The 20540-nt window shown below is 44.7% G+C and overlaps 1 protein-coding gene across 1 annotated transcript in view; it reads left to right on the top strand.

The window, feature by feature from the left end:
* The window catches only part of NR5A2 (nuclear receptor subfamily 5 group A member 2), a 69480-nt gene continuing 48940 nt past the window's right edge, over positions 1–20540 (top strand). Inside the window, exons 1-4 of the mRNA XM_072343320.1 lie at positions 1–363; positions 2394–2512; positions 3765–3906; positions 6528–7174. Coding sequence (XP_072199421.1) covers positions 282–363; positions 2394–2512; positions 3765–3906; positions 6528–7174 — 990 coding nt within the window. The 5' untranslated portion in view covers positions 1–281. The remainder of the gene's footprint in view (positions 364–2393; positions 2513–3764; positions 3907–6527; positions 7175–20540) is intronic.

The raw sequence follows: 20540 nt of genomic DNA, 5'->3' as shown, positions 1-20540 counted from the left end.
CCTCTCCTCTCCGCCCCCGCCGCCTGCAGACCGACAACCACTCCGCGGCTCTCCCGGCCGCGGGCACCCGGCGGCGCTTCCCGGCGGCCGGGGCCGCTCGGCGCTCCCGCTGCAGCGGGGCGAGGGCTGGCGCGGAGCGGAGGGAGGGAAGAGGAGGAGGAGGAAGAAGAGGCATCGGCCGCCGAGCGCCCCGCGGTCCCGCTAAATCTGTGCTGCCGTGTCCAGGTACCGGTGCCGCGGACGGACACGGAGCTCCCAGCCCGGCCCGCAGCCGCCTTGTCATGCTGCCCAAAGTGGAGACGGAGGCCCTGGGACTCGCCCGGTCGAATGGGGAACAGGGGCAGATGCCAGAAAACATGCAAGGTAAGGGAGGAACTGCACGGCGCTCCCACTCCGCGCACGCTCGGCTCCCCAGCCCTGCAAACCGCCTCCGCGTCCTGCTAAAAAAGTTTCGGGCTGCCGCCCGCGAGCTCCTCCGAACTCGCTCCTTCGCGGCTCGGGCGAGCACCGGCGCCGGACCGCGGCACAGCCCGGCCGGGAGGTGCGGCCGCGGCGGGCGGGAGCTGCTCGGGGACACCGCCGTGGGCCGGAACGGACGCGGGCGGCCCATCCCCGCTCCGCCCGAAACTATCGCTAAGTTTACGGCGGAGGAGCGGCACGGAAAAGCCCCGGTGAACAGCCCGCGTGCCAACCCCGGGGCCCGAGGGGACGGACGCTGCCGGCGAACCGCGGGTACCGCGCAGGTGGCAGCAGCCGCGGGGCGAAACTTCGCCAGGAGCCCCGGCGCGCGTGCACCGTTCTGGGTCCGTCCGCGGGTGACGGCGGGACGCCCGATCTGGAAGCGCCTCGGCCGGCTGGGGAGAGATCGGTTCCCGCAGCCCCGTGAGCGGGCAGTGCCTTCCCCTCCCCTGCATGCCCCGAGCGGCGGGTCCTGCCCCGTGGCTCTTCGGAAGCCGTCCCACGTCCTCCCGGGAGCCCGCGGGGAAGCAGTGGCGGAGTGGGCCGGGGGTTCGGAGGTACCAGGGGCGGCCCGTTCGCCCCTTTCTTCGCCCGCAAAGGAGGCTCCCCGCCAAGCGCTCGGAAAGCCCCCGCTTTCCCACTTTATTTATTTCTTTTTCCTGCGAGGAGGAACTCGGTCTCAGCGCCGGGTCCCGGAGCGGCAGCCGCGGGAGCGGACAGGGGGCCGGACTTTTCTCCTCCCCGGTCCGCTGCCGCCCCGCGTCCGCCCCACGCCGCTGGCAGGAGGTGACTCCGGCCGTGCCGAGGCCACCCCGGAGCCGCTGTCCCGGCCGCGTGTCGGCGGGTTCATGCCCCGGCGCGCAGCACCCGCGGCCCCCAGCCGGGCTCCCCCCGGGGCGTTTCGGGCGGACTACGGTCGCTCCGCCGCCCACGACCCGCGGCAGCCGCGGGGCTACCGGGAGGGAGGCGACGTCCCGAGCGCCGTCGCTGGGCGCCCGGTGCCTTCCGCGACCGCTCGGGAACCCGCCGCCGCCGCCCCGAGGTCCGGGGAAGGAAATCGGCGGAGCCGCTCCGGGCGGGCTCGCTTTCCGTGAATCGCCCGCCGGAGCTGCCGAGCGGGCTCTTCGAAGGGAGCCCGACTCGAGCGACCGCGCTCAGCGCCCGCCTTCAGCCCGCTTTGCTCCCACCGGGCGGCTCCCCAGCCCATTCCCCGAGCGGCCCGAACGCCGGGCGCGCAGCCCCTGACCCCCAGGGACGCCGGTGCCGAGCCGGGACCCGCTCCTCGCCCGGGCCACCGGGGCCGAGCAGCAGCGCCGAGGCTGAGCGTGACGCCGTGCTCGGCCGCGACACGCCGGAGCTGCGGGCAGCGCTCCGCGGCGACTCGGGGCCGGGCTGCGGAGCGGAGCGGGGGGCGGCGGTCGCCCCGAGCCCACGAGCTCCTCCTTAGCGAGTAAGTAACTTGACTGCAGCGCGGCACAAAAGTGCTGGGCTGTAAGATTCATGCCTAGGCTAAGTAAATATTTGCAGGCTGATGTCGAAAGAAAACTTTAAAGGAAACGAACCGAGTCACTTTAAATACGGCGGTGACGCTTCATCTTTTCATTGCACTTTTTTAAAGCCCGTTCCTGATTACTCTCGGATTTAAACGAACTCACTCAGTTTGTGATTCCCTCGGCTACACGCTGAGTTAAGAGCACTCCGTGAGCAGAAATACTGAGAAGCTAAACGTGAGGAGCTGAGGGGTTTGGCTTTGCCTGCTCTGTTGGGCAAAAGTTGCACGTTCCAGTGCAAGCTGTACTCTGAAACATCGAACTTACTGCAGTTCTCAGAGCTGTACTTTAAAGAGAACTGTTCTACTAGATGAGAACAGCTGCAGAAAAAAGCGAGTCATTAACATAAATCCTAATAGATCGTGCTATTTCTCCTCTTCCCAGTGTCTCAGTTTAAAATGGTGAATTATTCTTACGACGAAGACCTGGAGGAGCTGTGTCCAGTGTGCGGAGATAAAGTGTCGGGGTACCACTACGGGCTGCTCACCTGCGAGAGCTGCAAGGTTCTGTACTCTTTACTTCATACAAACAGAAGCACGGCAAAAAAAGTTTCAAATATAAACAAAAAAAGACAAACTAGGGCAGATGTTTAATAGTTGGGCTTATTTCTAATGTGTTTCTTGCTAGATTCTCACAAAAAAATGAAGCAGCGAGATGCTGTAGGGTTAGAAGTCTCTCTGAGAGATCTCATTTGCACAGAAGGGAAAAAACAATGTGGGCTGTTTTCCATCATAGCTTTAGTGTTACTTTAAAGTGTTTTGCTGCTGTAAAGCGATGCAGTTATAGCATAACTTTTATTCCTAGCTGTCCTGAGTACCGATCTCTGTTGATTTACATATGCTCAGACTAGTTCTTTTCCCGGAGGACAAAGCAAGAGTCTCCTCAGCACAGCTCACTTTCACAAGGTGCCGTGCAGCTGTACGATGTTCCATCCCTCTGTACCACACGGTGCATTTCTGTTATGGTGACTTTGCTGTTCTTACACCAACCTGACACTGCAGGAGCTCACCTGACACAAAGTTATCAATGCTTGACTTGCTTTAAATTGTTCCTTATTTCGAGAATAAGACTTCTGTAAAGGTAACCACCTTTATCTACTTCTGAATTAATTTATCTGCATGGTTTTATTACACTACAGTTTAAATATGTATGAATTTATGGCACGCCTAATTTGTCAGGTAAAAAATTGCAAAGTTCTTTACAGCCATCTAAGTAATACACTGTGAGGAAGCTCCGTGGCTTGAACAAAGCAATTTAAAACACTTAGTTGCATGGCAAAACTAACTTGGCACATTATATCTTCATTAAAAAAATAATCAATGAGAATTGAATAACAAGCACTTAGGCCTTTAGATGCACCACTGGGATATACATTCACCTGAGGTATTCCGTATTGTTTTTATCTTTGCCACAGTGTTCCTGCTTATTTTTCAGATAACTGCTTTGAAGGGAACACCTATTTTACAATTAAGCCATGCAGAAGGAGCTGCCCAGACGCTCCTTTCGCTGTGCCAACAGCCACTCTTGCTAAGCTTTGATGCAAGTCTAAAAGGCAGAGCCCTAGGCTCAAGTGAAGCTCCTGCAGGGTCTGGTGCTTCTTTTGCTGGATACGTCTCACTTTCATTTAAAACCAACTGCAGAATTGAGTTAGTTCTGGCCCAGAGTCTGGGAAATACGTTACAGTCCTTTCTGTGCAGTGAAATGCTGAAACAGGCCACTTGCACAGAAAGGCTGACTTTTCTGTCTACCACACAGGGATTCTTTAAGCGGACAGTCCAGAATAACAAGAGGTACACGTGTATTGAAAACCAGAACTGCCAGATTGACAAAACACAGAGGAAGCGATGCCCTTACTGCCGATTCCAGAAATGCCTCAGCGTTGGAATGAAGCTAGAAGGTAAGAGCCCCAGCCTTGCTCATATCACCTGCAGCAGTACGTGTTACGATAAACACCTGTTTATAAGCATTACGCTATATATCACGTTTTTCAAGTTGTAGTAAAAGCTGCCTTATGTTCAATGTGACTGTGGCTTCCTACAACAACAAGTAAAAAGGTACATCTCCGAAAACCTGTCAAAGCCACACGCTCCATTTTCACGTATGTACATACTATGATATTTCAGTACCTCCAAGCTTGCAAAGGGTTCTAGTTAGTATGAAAATTAGTTCTGCAGTTTTATGAAAGGATTTAATTTAGATTAAACTAAATATGTAAGAGGCATCTAGATTTCAGAAGTTCTTCGTTAGAGTGATGTGATTTTACTTCTATTTTATCCAGGCTTCTTTTTATAGTATTATCTTCTGATAATATGGCACAAAAAGGGAGACAGAATGTACAAGTCCTTTCTTACAGCAACTTGCTTTGGGGATTAAGGACTGAAAACTTCTCAAGTCATGTCCTATATTTTTTGTGATGCTATACCTGAGATGGTATTACTAATGAAAGAACCAGGACTTCAAAGTATACTTGCTTTACTTCATTTGGCTCTGTCCTGTACAGAGAGGAACGAAGAGGATACAATACCCTTTGAGAAATGAAAATGCAAAAGTGTCACTGAGATTCAAATGTGAGACTCAAATTGATTCTAGCACTGATAAATAAAACAAACCGAACTTTCAAAACAAACAGCAGTTCTACTTAACCGAGCACATCCTCAATTCCTTATGTGCTGAAATGGCATTTACTTGAGACACCTAACAAGGAAGAATCAGACCAACAAGGGATACAATAAACCATTAAGGGAGCTATAAAGGACAAGTTCCAACCACCTGAGTTTGGCAGAAGAAAACTGTTGCTATAACTGAAGATGAACACAACAATTAGCCCTCTGCAATCTGATTAATTCAGCACTATTCTATCTGCCCACAGCCTCAGCTACCACTGACACTGCACTACACATCCCAAACCCTGCATGCACATCCAAATCCAAGCAGGAGAATAACCAGACATTTGGAGTCATTTTCTCCTTGCTGTTAGAGAATAAGGATAAAATGCATGAACTACTTTTACGCCCTCTCACTTGTGGGCAACGATACATTTTCATGCTTCTGTGATTGCATGCAATACACCCTAATTTTTGTAGGAGTTACACCAAGAGCATTTGCTAATAGACTTTGCCATGCAGCCATTAATTCTGGATACCTGGAAGGATACTGTGTATGCAGATTTAAAGTTAATTACATTTGGCAGCACTGCGACTTAATTAGTTTTCTACATTTCACTCAAAACCAACATTCAGCAGCACTATTAGGAACATTTTGACTGCAAACGTAAGTAAGGTGCGTGTAGTTTTAGAGGTGCTTTAGATGTGTACTCCAGCTCCCTTTGCTGTACACCCATACAACTTCTTTTCCTCTCTTTAGAGAACTGTTAACAACATGTGCTTCCGTAATTGTAAATCCTCGTGACATTTATACGTGTATTTCCCTGATAGTGATATATAGACAGCCTTAAAGTCCTGTTCATAAATTACCAGGCACTAAAAAAATAAAGAATCATTAAGCGTTAAAGTCCTTATGATAATGTACAGTATTATGCGTATCCAGCATCCAGAATAAATTTTTAATGTTCTACTAATCCCTAAGATAAAAAGCTCAAGAACTTAACCTCCAGCAATCTCAGCAGACTCCACATGTCACCCGGCTGTCAAAGGTTCCTCTCTCAGTGGGACTGCCGTTGGGCGAGGTGGGCTTAGCAAGAGCTCCTCACTATTGCATTACACCTATAGCACAGTGACAGTCACTGCTGTGACACGGACCACCAGCGTGACTCCCAAGGCAGCTGTTGACGTGGATTTGTTTTAATTATTTCTAATTCCAGAGATATTACAAGCCAAAACAGAGCCAATAGTTTGTGTCACTTCCTCCCTCTATGTGGAAGGCAGCAGGCTGACAGCTTCTCTCTGCGCGTTCCAACTGCAGACACACATTTCTGTAGAGCTGTTCAGCTACCTGGACATTTCTTAAAGTCACACACCAGCCTGAACAGAATCCTCCAAAGGAAACAGTTCCTTGTTGCCAGGAGAAAAAAAGATGTTTTCTCCTTTCACAATTTACGTTTCAGATGTTTTAATGGAATGACTGCGATGAGGCAATGCGGTCTACTGGATATGTCTCAGACATATTCTGGACACCAGCCCTTGTTTCTTAGTGACGCAGTACCCTGATACAAAACCAAATCTACAGTGAGATCTCCACATGATCCCATAGCAGGTGTGAAATTCCCGTAGCCAACCACTGTGCCCGTCCCTGTGTCTTAATCACTGTAAAGAGCAGTCCTTCCAGGATAGCAATGTGCACATGCTATTTCAGTTATCAAAAATAAGCGGCACTTGTTAAATCAAACAACTCTTTCTTTAGGAGTAAATACTACTTTGAATTTGAAAAAAAATAAATAAAAAAATGCAAGAACCCAAGGAGTTACATGTCTGCATCTATGCTCTGTCCTAATGTGCGTTTTGTTACAGAACGTCCATTTCCAGTTTTCGTTATGATTTAATTCTTCCTCTCCCCTGACAGCCGTACGAGCTGACCGAATGCGCGGCGGCAGGAACAAGTTTGGACCGATGTACAAGAGAGACAGGGCGCTGAAGCAGCAGAAGAAAGCTCTTATCCGAGCAAATGGACTTAAACTGGAAGCCATGACTCAGGTGATCCAAGCTATGCCAACTGACCTGACAATATCCTCTGCGATCCAGAACATCCATTCTGCCTCCAAAGGCCTACCTCTGAACCACACTGCCTTGCCTCCCACAGACTATGACAGAAGCCCCTTTGTAACCTCTCCAATTAGTATGACGATGCCACCCCACGGCAGCTTGCAAGGTTACCAAACATATGGCCACTTCCCAAGCCGCGCTATCAAGTCTGAGTACCCTGACCCTTACACTAGCTCACCAGAATCAATAATGGGCTACTCATACATGGATGGTTATCAAACAAGCTCACCAGCAAGTATTCCACATCTGATATTGGAACTCCTGAAATGTGAGCCAGACGAACCACAAGTCCAAGCTAAGATCATGGCATATCTGCAGCAAGAGCAAGCCAACAGAAGCAAACACGAGAAGCTCAACACATTTGGGCTTATGTGTAAAATGGCTGACCAAACCCTATTCTCCATCGTCGAGTGGGCTAGGAGTAGCATCTTTTTTAGAGAACTTAAGGTAGGTAACAATTTCACATTATATTATTTAAGAAAGAAAGACGATTTTTAATGTTGTACTTCGAGGAAGAAAGCATGGTTTATTTTTTTCCCTAGGCATCTCTGATTTATCTGGCTTTAAGTAAGCAAGTTGTTATGGGGAGAAATTTGTACTTGTCTTCATCTTAGTCTGCAATAGGCCGTATCAGATTTCAGGGTTTTACTCTTCTGTATTTTACTGTTTATCCTAATAGTTGTTTAACTCCATAGGAATAGCATGAACTTTACTCCTTCCTTCTACACAGCCTCTCTCTGCCTTGTACTCAGAGTTGAAGAATGTCTGTTACCATTCTGCACTCATTTACATAATGATCTTATTATCTCAAGTAACAAACTTGAGGTAACAACTTACCTCTGCCCATCTATGTTCACTCCCTACTTAAGTGCATACCGGAATACTAACTTTCTCATGTGGCTATTATTTTGTATGCATACGTGCAGTTAACTATGAAGACTAAGTTGTAAGCAGGGTATGCATCACAGATAGCAAGGAGGAAGAGAGTATCTTAAAGGCTTATTTGGTTCTTATCACCACTGATACACTGCGACTCCTGTTATCTACATCATCTACAATTACCTTCAGGCTCTTCGTTATGAACGCTAGGCAGCTGGACTACTCAGTGCATCCAATCCTTATGTACCGCTCTCTGGTGCGGAAATCTCCTCCAACTAAAACAATAACTATGTAAGTTCACTGAGAACTGAATCTACCTATACCAAGAGCACAGAGGGGAGAGCCCATTAAAGACCTGCAGCCAGGATGCTTGCCACAGCAGAATTTCTATCATAGCCTTAATGATTCAGACACAAGAAATGAAGTCTATGATTGCAAGAAAAGTGAGCTGTATACATTGTTTATACAACTCCACTTGTTCTCAGATGTTTTCATGACAATGATTGAAGGAAATATTATAAACTCAGCCTACATTAAGAGAAAGAAGGGAGGAAGTTACTGGGGGGTAGGAAAGAAAATGGATTAAAAAGGGGCAAAAACTGTCTTGTCTTTGTTTGTTTGCCATATATTGTTCATAATCTTTTAGTAAGCCATACTTCTCATTTTAAATAGTGTTCAGATTAGAGTGACAAACAGAACACATTTCAAAGAGACTATGTCCTAAAGTCAGGAACCAGGAACTTGGAACCTGTTAAGTTTTTCAAGTTGGAGTAATCATTTTTAAAAGTTACTGAGATTCACAGAAGATATTATTCAGTATAAGGGTTTTTAAGTTATCATGAGCTGCCTTAAAATTACAGTTATGATTACAGTGATGATATGGAAAGATATTTGAGCAATAGTTACTTCTCTTGGTTTTGTTCCTTACTCTGTAAGCAGACTTTATGGGCATTCAACATGCTGTGCTGGGAACAGCCTTAGGGATGGTCTTAATTTCTAACCTCAGACTGGTTGATACTCTTCATCTAATGCATGCTGACTAGTATGGACACAAAAGGTGCAGAGAAAGTGCCATCAGTAGCTCCTGTCTCTCACAGTATACGCATACTACCATTGTACACACAGACCTCTAGAAATACACGTGTTCTAGAAACTCACGGCATACAGGCTTTGGCTACGTCTATCAGAGGCAATGGTTTCTCCTCAGTATTTGTGCCCTTGATATCGTAGAACCTCCAGTTAGTTTGTACCCTGCATCATACCCTGCTCATTTTTCTTAATCAGACAACATCTGCTAAACTGCACAGCATTCCAGAACAGTATCAACATACTTTGAAGCCCGTCATTTTAGGAACTAAGTTACAATGACTTCCAGCTTTTCAGCTCGAGGTTCTACCAGCACACTTAGATCAGACACGGCACTATTAATGGTACCAGGTAGCAGTAACTCCTTGCAGCTGAGAAAAGAGAATCAGAACTGAAATTTTTCCTGACCTTTCTGTTGTCACTTCATGTTGTCAGCTCCTTCCGATCAACGTAGCAACAGCTATTTCAGGTTGCTCTGGAGAACACAGGTACCTGTGGGGAGTAAAAAAAGGACTTAAGGATATGACAGATTTTAAATACAGAAGGAAGGAAAAGGTAATTATGGGGAAGATGCAAATAGATTTTCAAAACAGCTAACTTGTTCCCTACCAACACGCAGAAGAGAAACATGTATTTGCTTGAAGTATTTTCCTATTATTCTGACTTTTCTACATAAAAACTGAACCATCAGATGATTGCAGATAAGATAAACAAGTGTAATTAGCAGATCTAAGACTAAAATTTCAGCTGCTTCAAATAATGAAACAACTTGAAGTATTAAAAGGTACCCTTATATGAGTTCTAAAAGTATGTAATGTAAAGATCATACTTGGTAAAGTGCAGAACCTTCCATCTGCATACTGGGTATCAGAAATTAATGGAAACATTAACGAAGCCAACTAGTTGGAATAAGTAACAATGCCAGAGTAAGAGCCAAAGCAACAAGCTGCAGTCTAATAATCTGCTAAAATCTCAAACATGCACCTGTCTTGTGGAGTAAGGATACTCTGCAATTAGTAATTACATGAGAAATGTGGTTCAACATCACATAATTCTTGCTTCTTCATCAAAACAAATGTCTCTGTACAGATGAAACACGAACACAGAAAACCTCCAAGTACAATGATAGTACTAATAGTGAGGAAGACCTTTGTTTGCTGTTCTGGAGTTGCCGAAAGCTTAGTAAATATAAAAGTAAGATACATCCATCTTATCCTCAGCTATGAAAACTCAGGAATGCCCCACGGATGTTAGATTTGTAGCCAGCTGTCTGAGTCATGTGAAAGGTCTCTGTACAAAGCTAGAAAGAAAATATTGCAAGAGTTTCTAGAGTCCAAAGGTTATCTGGCCCCAAGAAGATGCAGACAGTTCCCGGGGACCGGTCTTTCCTCATCAGCCCACAGCAGGGAAAATTCAACAACTACTTCCAAAGTACTCTTCAAACCATAAAAGCAAGCAGCCTTTGCTCGAGGCAGAAGAAAACAGAGCCTGCACTAGAGAACAGTCCTCAGGATACTTTCACATGGCTGAGGATCAGAAAATTCACTAAACGTTGACAGTTATAAAAAAGGCACTAAAGAACCTGTGACTCACATAAAAATACTACCTTGACTTATTTGCTTATTTTAGTGGGGATGTCATAGGTCAAAGTACTATGTGAGCACAAGCCCAATTAGTGAATGATTGCAGGAAGAGCCAGCATACTTCATGTTGAAGAAGTTCATCCTAAAACCACTCACCGAGTTTGCCAATCGACTTTGGCCGCTCACTGATGTCAGAGCACCAGCTCTGCGACAGTAAGTACACATCTGTCCATTAGCTGTAAACGCACCTTTCAAAGAAGCGATGCTTTAACCACACTTCTCCAAAGGGCCCTGTCTGTAGGACTGCTACTGCATGATGGCAATACAGATGTTTTGGCAGCTAATGAGCAAACAGATGCTTAGTTTTGTAGTTTTATATTTCTCAAAGGCACAACTGTATTAGCAGAGTTTCAAATTATCTCTTAAAACAGTATGAATTGGGTCCACAGAAGCATTGGAGTCTCTCTCGTCACATAAAATGCATTTAGATAAATATAGTAATAATACTCAATACACGATGTTTAATTTCAAACTTCAATCTCCATAAAATTAAATATCAAAAAGTGCACAGAAAAAATAATGCATCGAGGTCCAGAAATTGAATTATTAAACCAAACTAATAGAGATGAGGGAAATTTTATTCTTTAGAAAATAGAAAATTACCAGCAGTGGAATACCTTAAAAGTTTTTCTTCAGAGTGATAAAAGGTTGAAATATTATTTCAACTTAAGTAATCAAAGGCAATTTGATAACCTGAAGTGCTTTTGGACTTTGTAGCATGCATTTATCAGGGCAGGAAATGTAACTAACAAAGCTGATGAAATAAAACTGCCATAGGATTCTTTCAGTCGGGGAAGCAGTGGGAAACTGAGGTTGAGGATTTGCCTTAGTATCAGCAGCCTGATTGCAGAGCATGGTGCCATATGTAGTTATTGATGTTTAGCCTGGTTTAAGCATACCAGGATCTGAAAAAAGTCATCATTTCTCAAACTTTGTATGTGTTGTGGGAAATGGGAAAGTATGCTTCTTAGTGACACAAATTATTTGCGTTAGAAACACTGATTTGATTTAACTAAGTGTGTTTCATAGTAAGAAAAAGATATTTCTTTTGACATTATGTGGGAAGAAATAGTGAAATGACTGCAAAGGAAAGAAGCCTCACCAGAAAAACCAGGCTTAACGAAGCATGGAATTAATTATACCTGCTGCCCCACTGAAACTTGTAGGGACCGCTCTGTTAGAAGCCCACGTGATGATCTTCTTGACTTCTTCTGAAGAAAGCCTGTGACTCAATGCAGTTTTGCAGCATGCAGGGATGCTGTTTGGTAGCCTTTCTGAACTGCTTGTTCATTTCCAAGCCTCTGGTGCCTTTTCTAAGAAGATGACAATGTTTCCCTATGCTCATTCATGCCAAAGCTGTCTACTTTGCCATATGCTGCTGTCACCTCTGGTAGCAGGAGGCTGAACTCAGCACTCTGCAGTTAGTTGCTTTCCTATCCGATGGCTGATGTTCAGCAGAAAGCGGAGATGAAGCAACTATGCTTTTGGTGCTGTGGGTGCATTTGGGAGCCTGTCACTTCTAATAGGCAAGTGTATTTTCCCGCAGTAGTTCACTGCAGCAAGCTTAGTTCCATTCCCACAGCCATGATGCAATATTTTGCAACTTATTACTAGAGAGAAAATAACGAGCATCCTAATGCTTACAGCAAGCATAGATACGGGCTGTAGTATGGACTCAGGGAAGTCTGTAGCTGCAGCCACTACTGCTAGATACCCTGAACCTCACACTGCAGGCTTGGCAGGAAGGATGAACCACACTGACATATCCATCTGCAACCTGGTGCCATTTGTGCTATACAAAGTGGAAGTTTAACATCAGAGTTCATTCTTTTTTCCTTCAAAAGAGCAGGATCACGATTAGAAGCACGCAACAGCTGACAGCAGTGCCAGATTATCCAGGTGCAGCACAATGCACTGTTTCAGGGCAGTATGTTAAAAAAGAACTACCAACAGTGCTGTTTAGAACTTGCATATCATGATGGTTCACAGAACTTGGAAGTTCCTGCCACAGAATTAGCCCTCCCCTCCCCTTACAAATGATGGCATTTCTTAGGAGCAGGCACTAAGTCTTATGTGGGAAGATCATGGCTCTTAGCTCTGTGGAAATTGTCTCATTCAGATCCAGTGCTTTGTATGACACTCATGTTGCTCTAATACAGTGCTTACGTACACTCATTTCTGTTCATATGAGACAGTTCCCAAGCCTCTATTAATGTATCCAGGCTGTTTAGATATAAGGATATTCTTCTGTTAGCCATACTGAAGTCACTCTGACTTCCTACCAACCCTGCCAAAGCTCTATAATATACATCCATGATAATCTATACTTTCTTATATAGAGATGAGCTGTTCCAGATCAGTGATGGTCACTTGTGCACACTCAGCACAGTAGAGCCAACAGTTCACCTAATGCACCCAGCCCTAGGGATGAAAAAATGCTGAGAAAAAGCAGAGGGAAGTATGATTTATGGAGTCAAAATGAAGAGATCTGAATAGCCACAGCTTAATGGAACAACGGGCACGGCCACATGGCAGCCCTGTACAAGCACAACACCTGAAAAAAGAAATAACCCAAAGCACTGAACGCACTCTACAGCTTTATATGCACAGGAACACAGCAGAGGACTTCAGTCTTTTCCTTTTAAAAGTTCTTATAAAGCAAAGCTTCAGATGGAAGCAGTAACACCAAGAAGAGCAGACTGAAAAAGAAGAGCACCGAAACTTCTCAGTCTGCTGCTTCTCCGCTCCCAGACTTTGCCCAGTCTGCACTAACAAGCAGCTTTTCAGCTGCCTCAATCAGCAGCTTGCCTGCGTCCAGGGGAGTGTGTCATTCGATGGTACCCCAAAGTACAGCCACACGTTTCTTTATTTCGGTCACGTATCAGGCTGTCACAGCTTACTCCATTTCATAGCCTCAGGTTAAAAGGAACCGAATCCGTGCCAGACTACTTATAAATGGAAACAAAGTTTAATTCCGTGCTCTGCAAACAAAATTCGGTTGCTTACCTTCCCCCCACCTGTAGGCGAAGGTGCAAAAACAGCCTCAACAAAGAGCGAGTTTTGGTGCGAGAGGAAAGTACCCAATACAACAGCAACATTCCAGCAGTCCTTTAAATAACAAGAAGAGCATTTCGGGGAACAAAAGAATAGGTAAAGAAGCTTTGCTCTGACCCTCATTACCGAGGATCCAACACGTGGGCGCTGCACCAAACACGAGCAGCACAACCCGCGCACTGAGGTGCCACACCAGATAAAAGCAAGCAGAAAGACAACGCCGCCGTCTTCACCAAGCTTTAGTCAGCTCTAACGCTCGCTAAATCACGGCACATCGTGCTTACCTTCGTTCTAGAAGCGAAGTGAAGCACAAGTTTCCACGCGGCGGTTACCGCGCCACACCTCAAGCCGCTCACTTCTCCTTCCGCACCTCAGGCTGCAAGCCGCTCTCTCCTCGCGCTCCCCAGGCTGCAAAGCGCTCGCTTAACCCTGCGCATCTCACGCTGCAGGCCGCGCTCCTCCCGCCGGACGGGCAGCAAGGAGCGAGCTGCTCGCCACGTGCGGAGCAGGCAGCTGCTGCACGCTCTGGCCACCTGCACGGTGCTGCTGCTGGCGTGGCTACAACAGTGGCTACAATCAACTCCCGAACAAATGAAAGGGCAGGTGTTAAGGTTTGCTGATGAGAGAAAGGACGGCTCCAGTAGGAAAATGAAGCTACAGTTTCACGTGGACATCTTTTTTCCACTCCTGTAGCTGGTAGCTCTGGGCTGCAGGTGTAGGCTGGGCAGATAAACAACACTGCCATGGGAGCACCTCAAGCATTAAAGCAACCGTTATAGTTTATATATATATATACATTTATAGATACAAGCTAGCAAAATATAATACAAAAAAGAAGGGGATTCATTTTGTCCAATTGCCCATCATACTCATTGCTCGGAAATGGAAAGAAACTAAATTCCCCCCCCTTTTTTTTTTTCAGAAATTCAGAAATAGCAAAATGCTTTTGTTTCGCATCTAAATACAGCTCTTCATTTGTTGAAAGAGAACTTACTTTGATATTTGTTGCTAAATAAAATCTTGGATCAAGTAAATTTAATTAAAAAAATTAGCGAAGGCAACAATAAACACAGGAAATATACATGAATAAAGTGTTCTAAAAGTCAGGCAACTCTTTTAAGGCTATAAATATAACCTAAGCAAGGCCTCTATAATTAGCAAAGGGTGAACAAAAGAAGACATCCAGAAATAGATGGGGAGGGGGGAGGTGGGGAGGGTGAAATGTCTTGGTTAGCCTTATTCAAGTGTTCTTTCCATAGCATAGGAAATGGTTCCAGCTAGCTCATGAGTTCTGTTGGTACTAACTGAGCTTTAAAAGGACATTTCCATGTTGTCTCTATGCCAAGGAAATTCTTTTAGTGGCATGTTTGCTGAATACAGGAAGCATCGTCCCGTCTAAGTGACACTGGATGTGACGGAGAGTTGTGTCCTTACTCTGGTGTTACAGTCAGCACCCTCTGTTTGTTTCATCTGGACACCATTTGGTACTTACTGGGGAGGGAGCACTTACTGCACTCCTGCCATTTGTCCTGAGCAATGAGCGTTGGCTGGTGGAGCTGAGTCACAGCTCATCATCCATGAACCAACTCATTGCAGCCCCTCGGGGCGGCACCAGGGGTGTCTGGTCATCCACTGTTCCATCTCAGCTCTTAAAGGTTTGCAGGGAAATGTCTATAGGAGCAACAGAGTGCTGGGAAGCTCTCTGTGCAGTGGCAGGAATTCCCTCTGTGAGTAAATAAACATCCACCTAGAGCTGCTCCTAGACAGAGAGCTGAAGAAGTCAGTCTTGCTTGGTGATGGTCAGTGTTAAGTCAAGCTGTGCTTACGGGCCTGGTTTTGTTTGCTTATTGGAAGAAAAGTTCACTGAGGCTGATGAGAACTGTGTCCAAATAAGAAGTGCAAGTTAAGATCTTGAATAGTGCATTTCCAGTTTCACTCACAGCATCTGCCAGTTTCCTGTTTTCTTCTGCAGAGCTGCCTGGGTCAAGTGTTTAAGTTTCATTTGCTATGCATTATTCCTAAATCCCCTTCTTGTTATTTACTGGCTCTTCTTTTCCTTAGTGTTAGCACCGCAGTCAGTACATGAGCAGCAGTAACTGGGGCTGTTAGTGGCCGTGGGCTGCACAGACCTTCCTTTATATGGAGAAAGTGAGACAGAAAGACAGCTACTCACACATGCTACTGGAGTATTGTTTTGAGAGGTACATTTGCACTGATATCACACGTGAAAAGCAAGGCTAGACAATTTTCTGCCTTTGAGGCTGAGACCCTGAATCTCCCAACAATGTTTGGAATATTGGCCTCATCACTAAGTTTCTTCCCAGCCTTACTATGCCTTGAGAAATCCAAAACTGCTAAAAGGAGTAGCATCAGAAAGCAATCTTTGTGGTGCAGTACTCGGAAAACAAGGGTCCTTGTTTAAAACACAGAGTAAGTATCAAGAACGGTGACAAGAATAATAACTCTTTAGTAGAAATATGCATGTGGCAATTATTTTACTTTGATCTGTCCTTGCTGAGATAGGTTCTTCTTCTGCAAGTGTAGTCAAGGACAACGCTCCCTCCTAAGAATGAACTTTCAGTGGGAGTATTTGCAGCGGGAAATGCTGTGCCTCAAAGGCAGTGTTTACATGGTTAGCTCATTTGCCAACATCGAACAGCATTTACTTTTCATTCACATGCCTCTCCTTTAAGGCGTACTCTTTTCCTCTTGACTTCAGTGGGAGCTCTGCATGTTTTGCTTTTGATTCCCCTGCATGCTGGCCACTCTAATTAATCTGAGTTTCAGTGAAGTTTCTCTCTCCCTCTTTTTCAGTAGAAGACAATAGCTTTCAGCAGCTTACCCCAATACCAGCTTGTGTATTGACTGATCAGGTGCTGGGGCATTATCAGACTGGCACATACTGCCTATACAGAATACAACTTCATTTTTTCTCTGTCCCAGCCAAACAGGACTTTACCTCTTACTCTGGACCTCATAATAAATGGTGGCATAACTAAGAAAAGAAAAAAGATGACACTGATCATTCTGACAAAGTCCTCTCAGTTTTGAAAATGTTGCTGAGATCTGTATTTGTTTAACAGTTATAGCTTTAGCTAGCTAACACAATCTTTCTCTATAGGATGCTTTCATAGTACGATGGTGCAATAAATATCAATCAGAACAGATCCATTCTCTCTTTGAGACCACCATTCCCTAGGGCTGGATTGTGCAACCCACACTAAACCCCAGCCTGCCGTGCCCTGTAGTAGCTGTGCTTTGGCCTTCAGAGATATTGCCTATGGGATGCAATACTACACATTGAGGAAGACTGACAGAATCTGGTCCCTTTTTTTTTTAATTTATTGTGTTATTAAGAATAAATGTCCGACATTTTGATCTCAGACCTGCATATCTGCATAGCCTGGGGGACACAATGAACACAGGAGCCACTTTTCTCCTCCGTAAAAACTATTACGTGTGACTTTCTGTGCTAACATAACCCTCTTTACAATATTTCAAAAGATACAGGACTTCCCAGCATGATGATAAAGTTTTCCTGTGTTCCAATAATAAAAGTTGAACGTACCAGTAATTTCCAGTTCCTCTGAGGCTGGGCAGCCTGTGAGGACTAACTCAGAAGTAGCCAACCTGCAATATCAGTGTGGGAGTCGGAAACAGATGTTCACCAGACAATACAATTTGTTGTCACTGTCGATACTATATGGCACTTTTCCCAACAGAAATTGTTTGTAGCTGGAAAAGAATGTAAGGAATGATTCATGCCCCCAATTAGTGTTATTACTTTAAAATGTGAAATAGATTCTTGCTTTCTTTTGTTTTATATGACTGATTCAGGGAGGCCTAAAAACTCAAATATACAATTAGTTGGACTAGGAGCACCTGCACAGTCTGTCAACCAAGTAATTTAAGGCTTTTTCATTGGGGCAAGAGAAATCATATACAAAAACCAAGAATCAGCTTCACTTCTAAAGAATGAAGGTGCTGTAACCTTCCTAGTCTTATAAAGTACTTGACGTTCATTACGCAGTTACATTAAAGTGCACTGCAGTGGGTAAACTGGATGTTGTGTGTGTGTCTGAGAGTGTTTATTTATAAAGGTTATAATTTATCAAATTAATGTAGTAATATTTTATACACATACTAACGTTCGTAAGTAGTTGATTTATGCCCTAGAAATAGGAGGCCATTTGCTCATTCCGAACTGATGAAACTCTTAAATAAGAAAAATCCTCTATTAGAGTAACATGATGCCTAGCCTTGATTTCCAAGTTTCATGAATATTACAGAAAAAGATGCACAAGATCATACTTACTGTAAAAGACACTGGATTAGGCTAGGTGCTCTTTAAATTAAATATTAATTTTACAGGGATACATCAAATATATCCAAAGAAAAAAAAAAAAAGTAAAAACTGGATGCAGAAAGAATAAATGAAATCAAGCCTAAATACAAATGAATATATTCAGTAGGAGTCTCAATGAGAGCTAAAGATCTGAGTACCAGAACCCTTGGATATATCACCTATATTTTACATCAAAAAGGAATGCTCCGGGTATTTTCAAAAATGAAGACATCTGGGATCTAAACTGGTGTTCACTGAAATCAGTGGCAGAACTTGGATATAGATGCTGACTACTGTATCTCTGCCAGGCTTCTTTTAGAGCTATATAACAAAGGAAAAGCTGTGTGTAATCACAGGACTCAAACAGGAGCAAAACATTTTAGCACTGTAAAATCAAGCAACTGCCTTGTTTTTACAAAAGCATGTAGTAACACTTCACAGTAATCTTTCTTTAACAATAACTTCTGTTTACTGCATTTACGGCTGCAGTGTACTGCATCAGGGTAGTTTAATGATCTATGTCAGGCTTTTGTCAATGAAATGATTTTCAGCCGCACGTTTCTTTTTAACTACTGCAATGGCTTGGCCTCAAGTCTCAACCGTAGTTCAAATTTTTCATGATTTTAGATTGAGCAAATTGAGAAATGCTTTAATAGTGGAACGTTGTCCGTTCAGATCATTTTGCACGGGAGCCTGAACTCTATACCAAATGTTCAAAGTCAGCATATGATAAGACTGGATGAAATTAGCCAGTCAGATAATGCGTGGCACACGTGTAAGTAGCACACTCGATGTTGTGCATGTGCCTGCTTATGTGCATTTTTATATATACTCAAGGATTAAACGGAGGTTTTCATCAACTAGGTGGTGGCAAGTGCCAAAATGATTTAGGATTAGGGTGGGATTTAGGCTGATCTAGCTACAGTTGTATTTCTTATTTCATTATCATGCTCGGGATACTGCAACAGTTGTGTTGTGGTTGGGCTTTTTTCATTTTATTTTATGAAATAGGCAAAATTAAATGCCCATACCAGACACACCATTAGGTTATGGGGAGTGGAAGAGAAACACGGCGCTAGACTTCTTTTGTCTGCACCCAGCAGAGATGTCCTGAATGACGAAAACAGCTGGGAAACTTCCTATACACAACAGCTTGAAAAATGGCTTCAAGATTTTTCTAAAAAAATCCATCTGATTAGACTTTATTCCAAAGGACTGATACTCTGATTCTGTAGCATGTCTGTGTAAAACATCAAGCAATACAGATGCTGCGTTACCTGGCTGCATTACATCATTTTTGATACTAGCTCCACTTTCATTGTAACTGTCATGAGCATTGAATCTCAGTAAACATTTTAGGCTACGAGGGCTTCTCACTGCAATACCGGCGAAGGAGATGCTTACACAGAGCTTCACTGTCACTTAGCATTCCACAAATTACTGATTTAACACAGACTCAGTTGCAGAAGTGACTCTTGATGTTTCCGATTGGTATATGTTCGTTTTGATCTGCTGATCAACATTCTGTCGTCTGCTGTCAGTTCATGTCTACGAGCCATTTTGGAAAGCAGCAGCTTTAGGAGGAAGCCAGTTCTGATGGTGGCGTTACGGGGATGGTTTGGGCAGAGAGGTGAGCAAACGAGGCGGCTTCAATTAGCAGGAACGCAGCCCACCCTCTGGCTACACCAGAAAGGGAGGCGAGCCCAGGCCGCTGCTGCCCACACCAGAGTTAGTTAGAGCGCTCTGAATCTCATCTTTTGATCTCGGGCGATATTTTTCTCTGTTATGTCACAGAGGTCACCTGGCTCATGTGTGACAAACTGCCTGCATAAGTCACAGTGCCAGTGGCAGAGATTTGTAACCATGTCCCTGGTCCATTGCCTTTGAATTATTTCACAGGCCCTCTGCTTTACATTTACACTCTGTCGGAAGATGAACAGGGGAAGGGAGTAAAATCAAGGGCAGGGTCTCATCCTGAAGGACAAGGGGAAACAGGTGGAAGGTTAATGGCCCTGGAGCGTATCCACAAGCCTCTCAGGCTTGATATATGGGCCTCAGGCCTAAAACGGGCATTGGCTTTCAAAGATATATTATTTCATTTGAGGAGAGACATTCTGGAGTTCCTGCATTTGTCTGCTGATAGATGATCCTCTGTCCACAATTGGTTATGGCGTGTGAGTTTTCCTTGGGCCTGCTCCCGTACATAAAAATTTTGCTGAGCTCTCCAACCTTTCACATGCCTTTAAGAATGGGACGTGTGCAGGCCTTTTGGCAGGCTGCTGGATTTTTGTTGCTGCTATTTTTGTAGTTCCTTTTGAACCGGGAAGCAAGTGGGGGATGAAAGACACTTCTGTTCATTCATACATAGCTGGACAGGGGTGGCCTCGTGGGGACAGCATGGGGGAGAAGAAGATGTCAGGAATCAATTATGCATACGTGTGTCTGCAGCCCAGACGGAAGCAAGCCTGCCTAATCCACTCTTTTACACTGACACATGCCGGTGTAGAGATAAAAGCAGGGAAATCATTTACATGATGTTTTTACAAGCCCTCTTCTTTTATTGTATTACGTTTTCACAAGGGTTTTCACATGCTTGAGCTTACAGGAAAGAGCAAGAGCAGTGATCCCATGCCTTTTATCAGTGCCCTCTCCAGAGAAGCGACAACAGGCACCTCCTAAAGATGTGACACTACTGGCTGCTTTACAACTGAGATTCTGAAGGCCCCTGGCCAGCTCATGCCATTTTGTATGCCAATAATCTGAGACTGGCCAAAACAAGCAGAGGTTCAGGCAACAAGGCAGAGGC

This window comes from Excalfactoria chinensis, chromosome 8 (assembly GCF_039878825.1).
Source record: "Excalfactoria chinensis isolate bCotChi1 chromosome 8, bCotChi1.hap2, whole genome shotgun sequence".
NCBI classification, from domain to species: domain Eukaryota; kingdom Metazoa; phylum Chordata; class Aves; order Galliformes; family Phasianidae; genus Excalfactoria; species Excalfactoria chinensis.
This window is presented reverse-complemented; position numbering and strand designations above follow the sequence as displayed.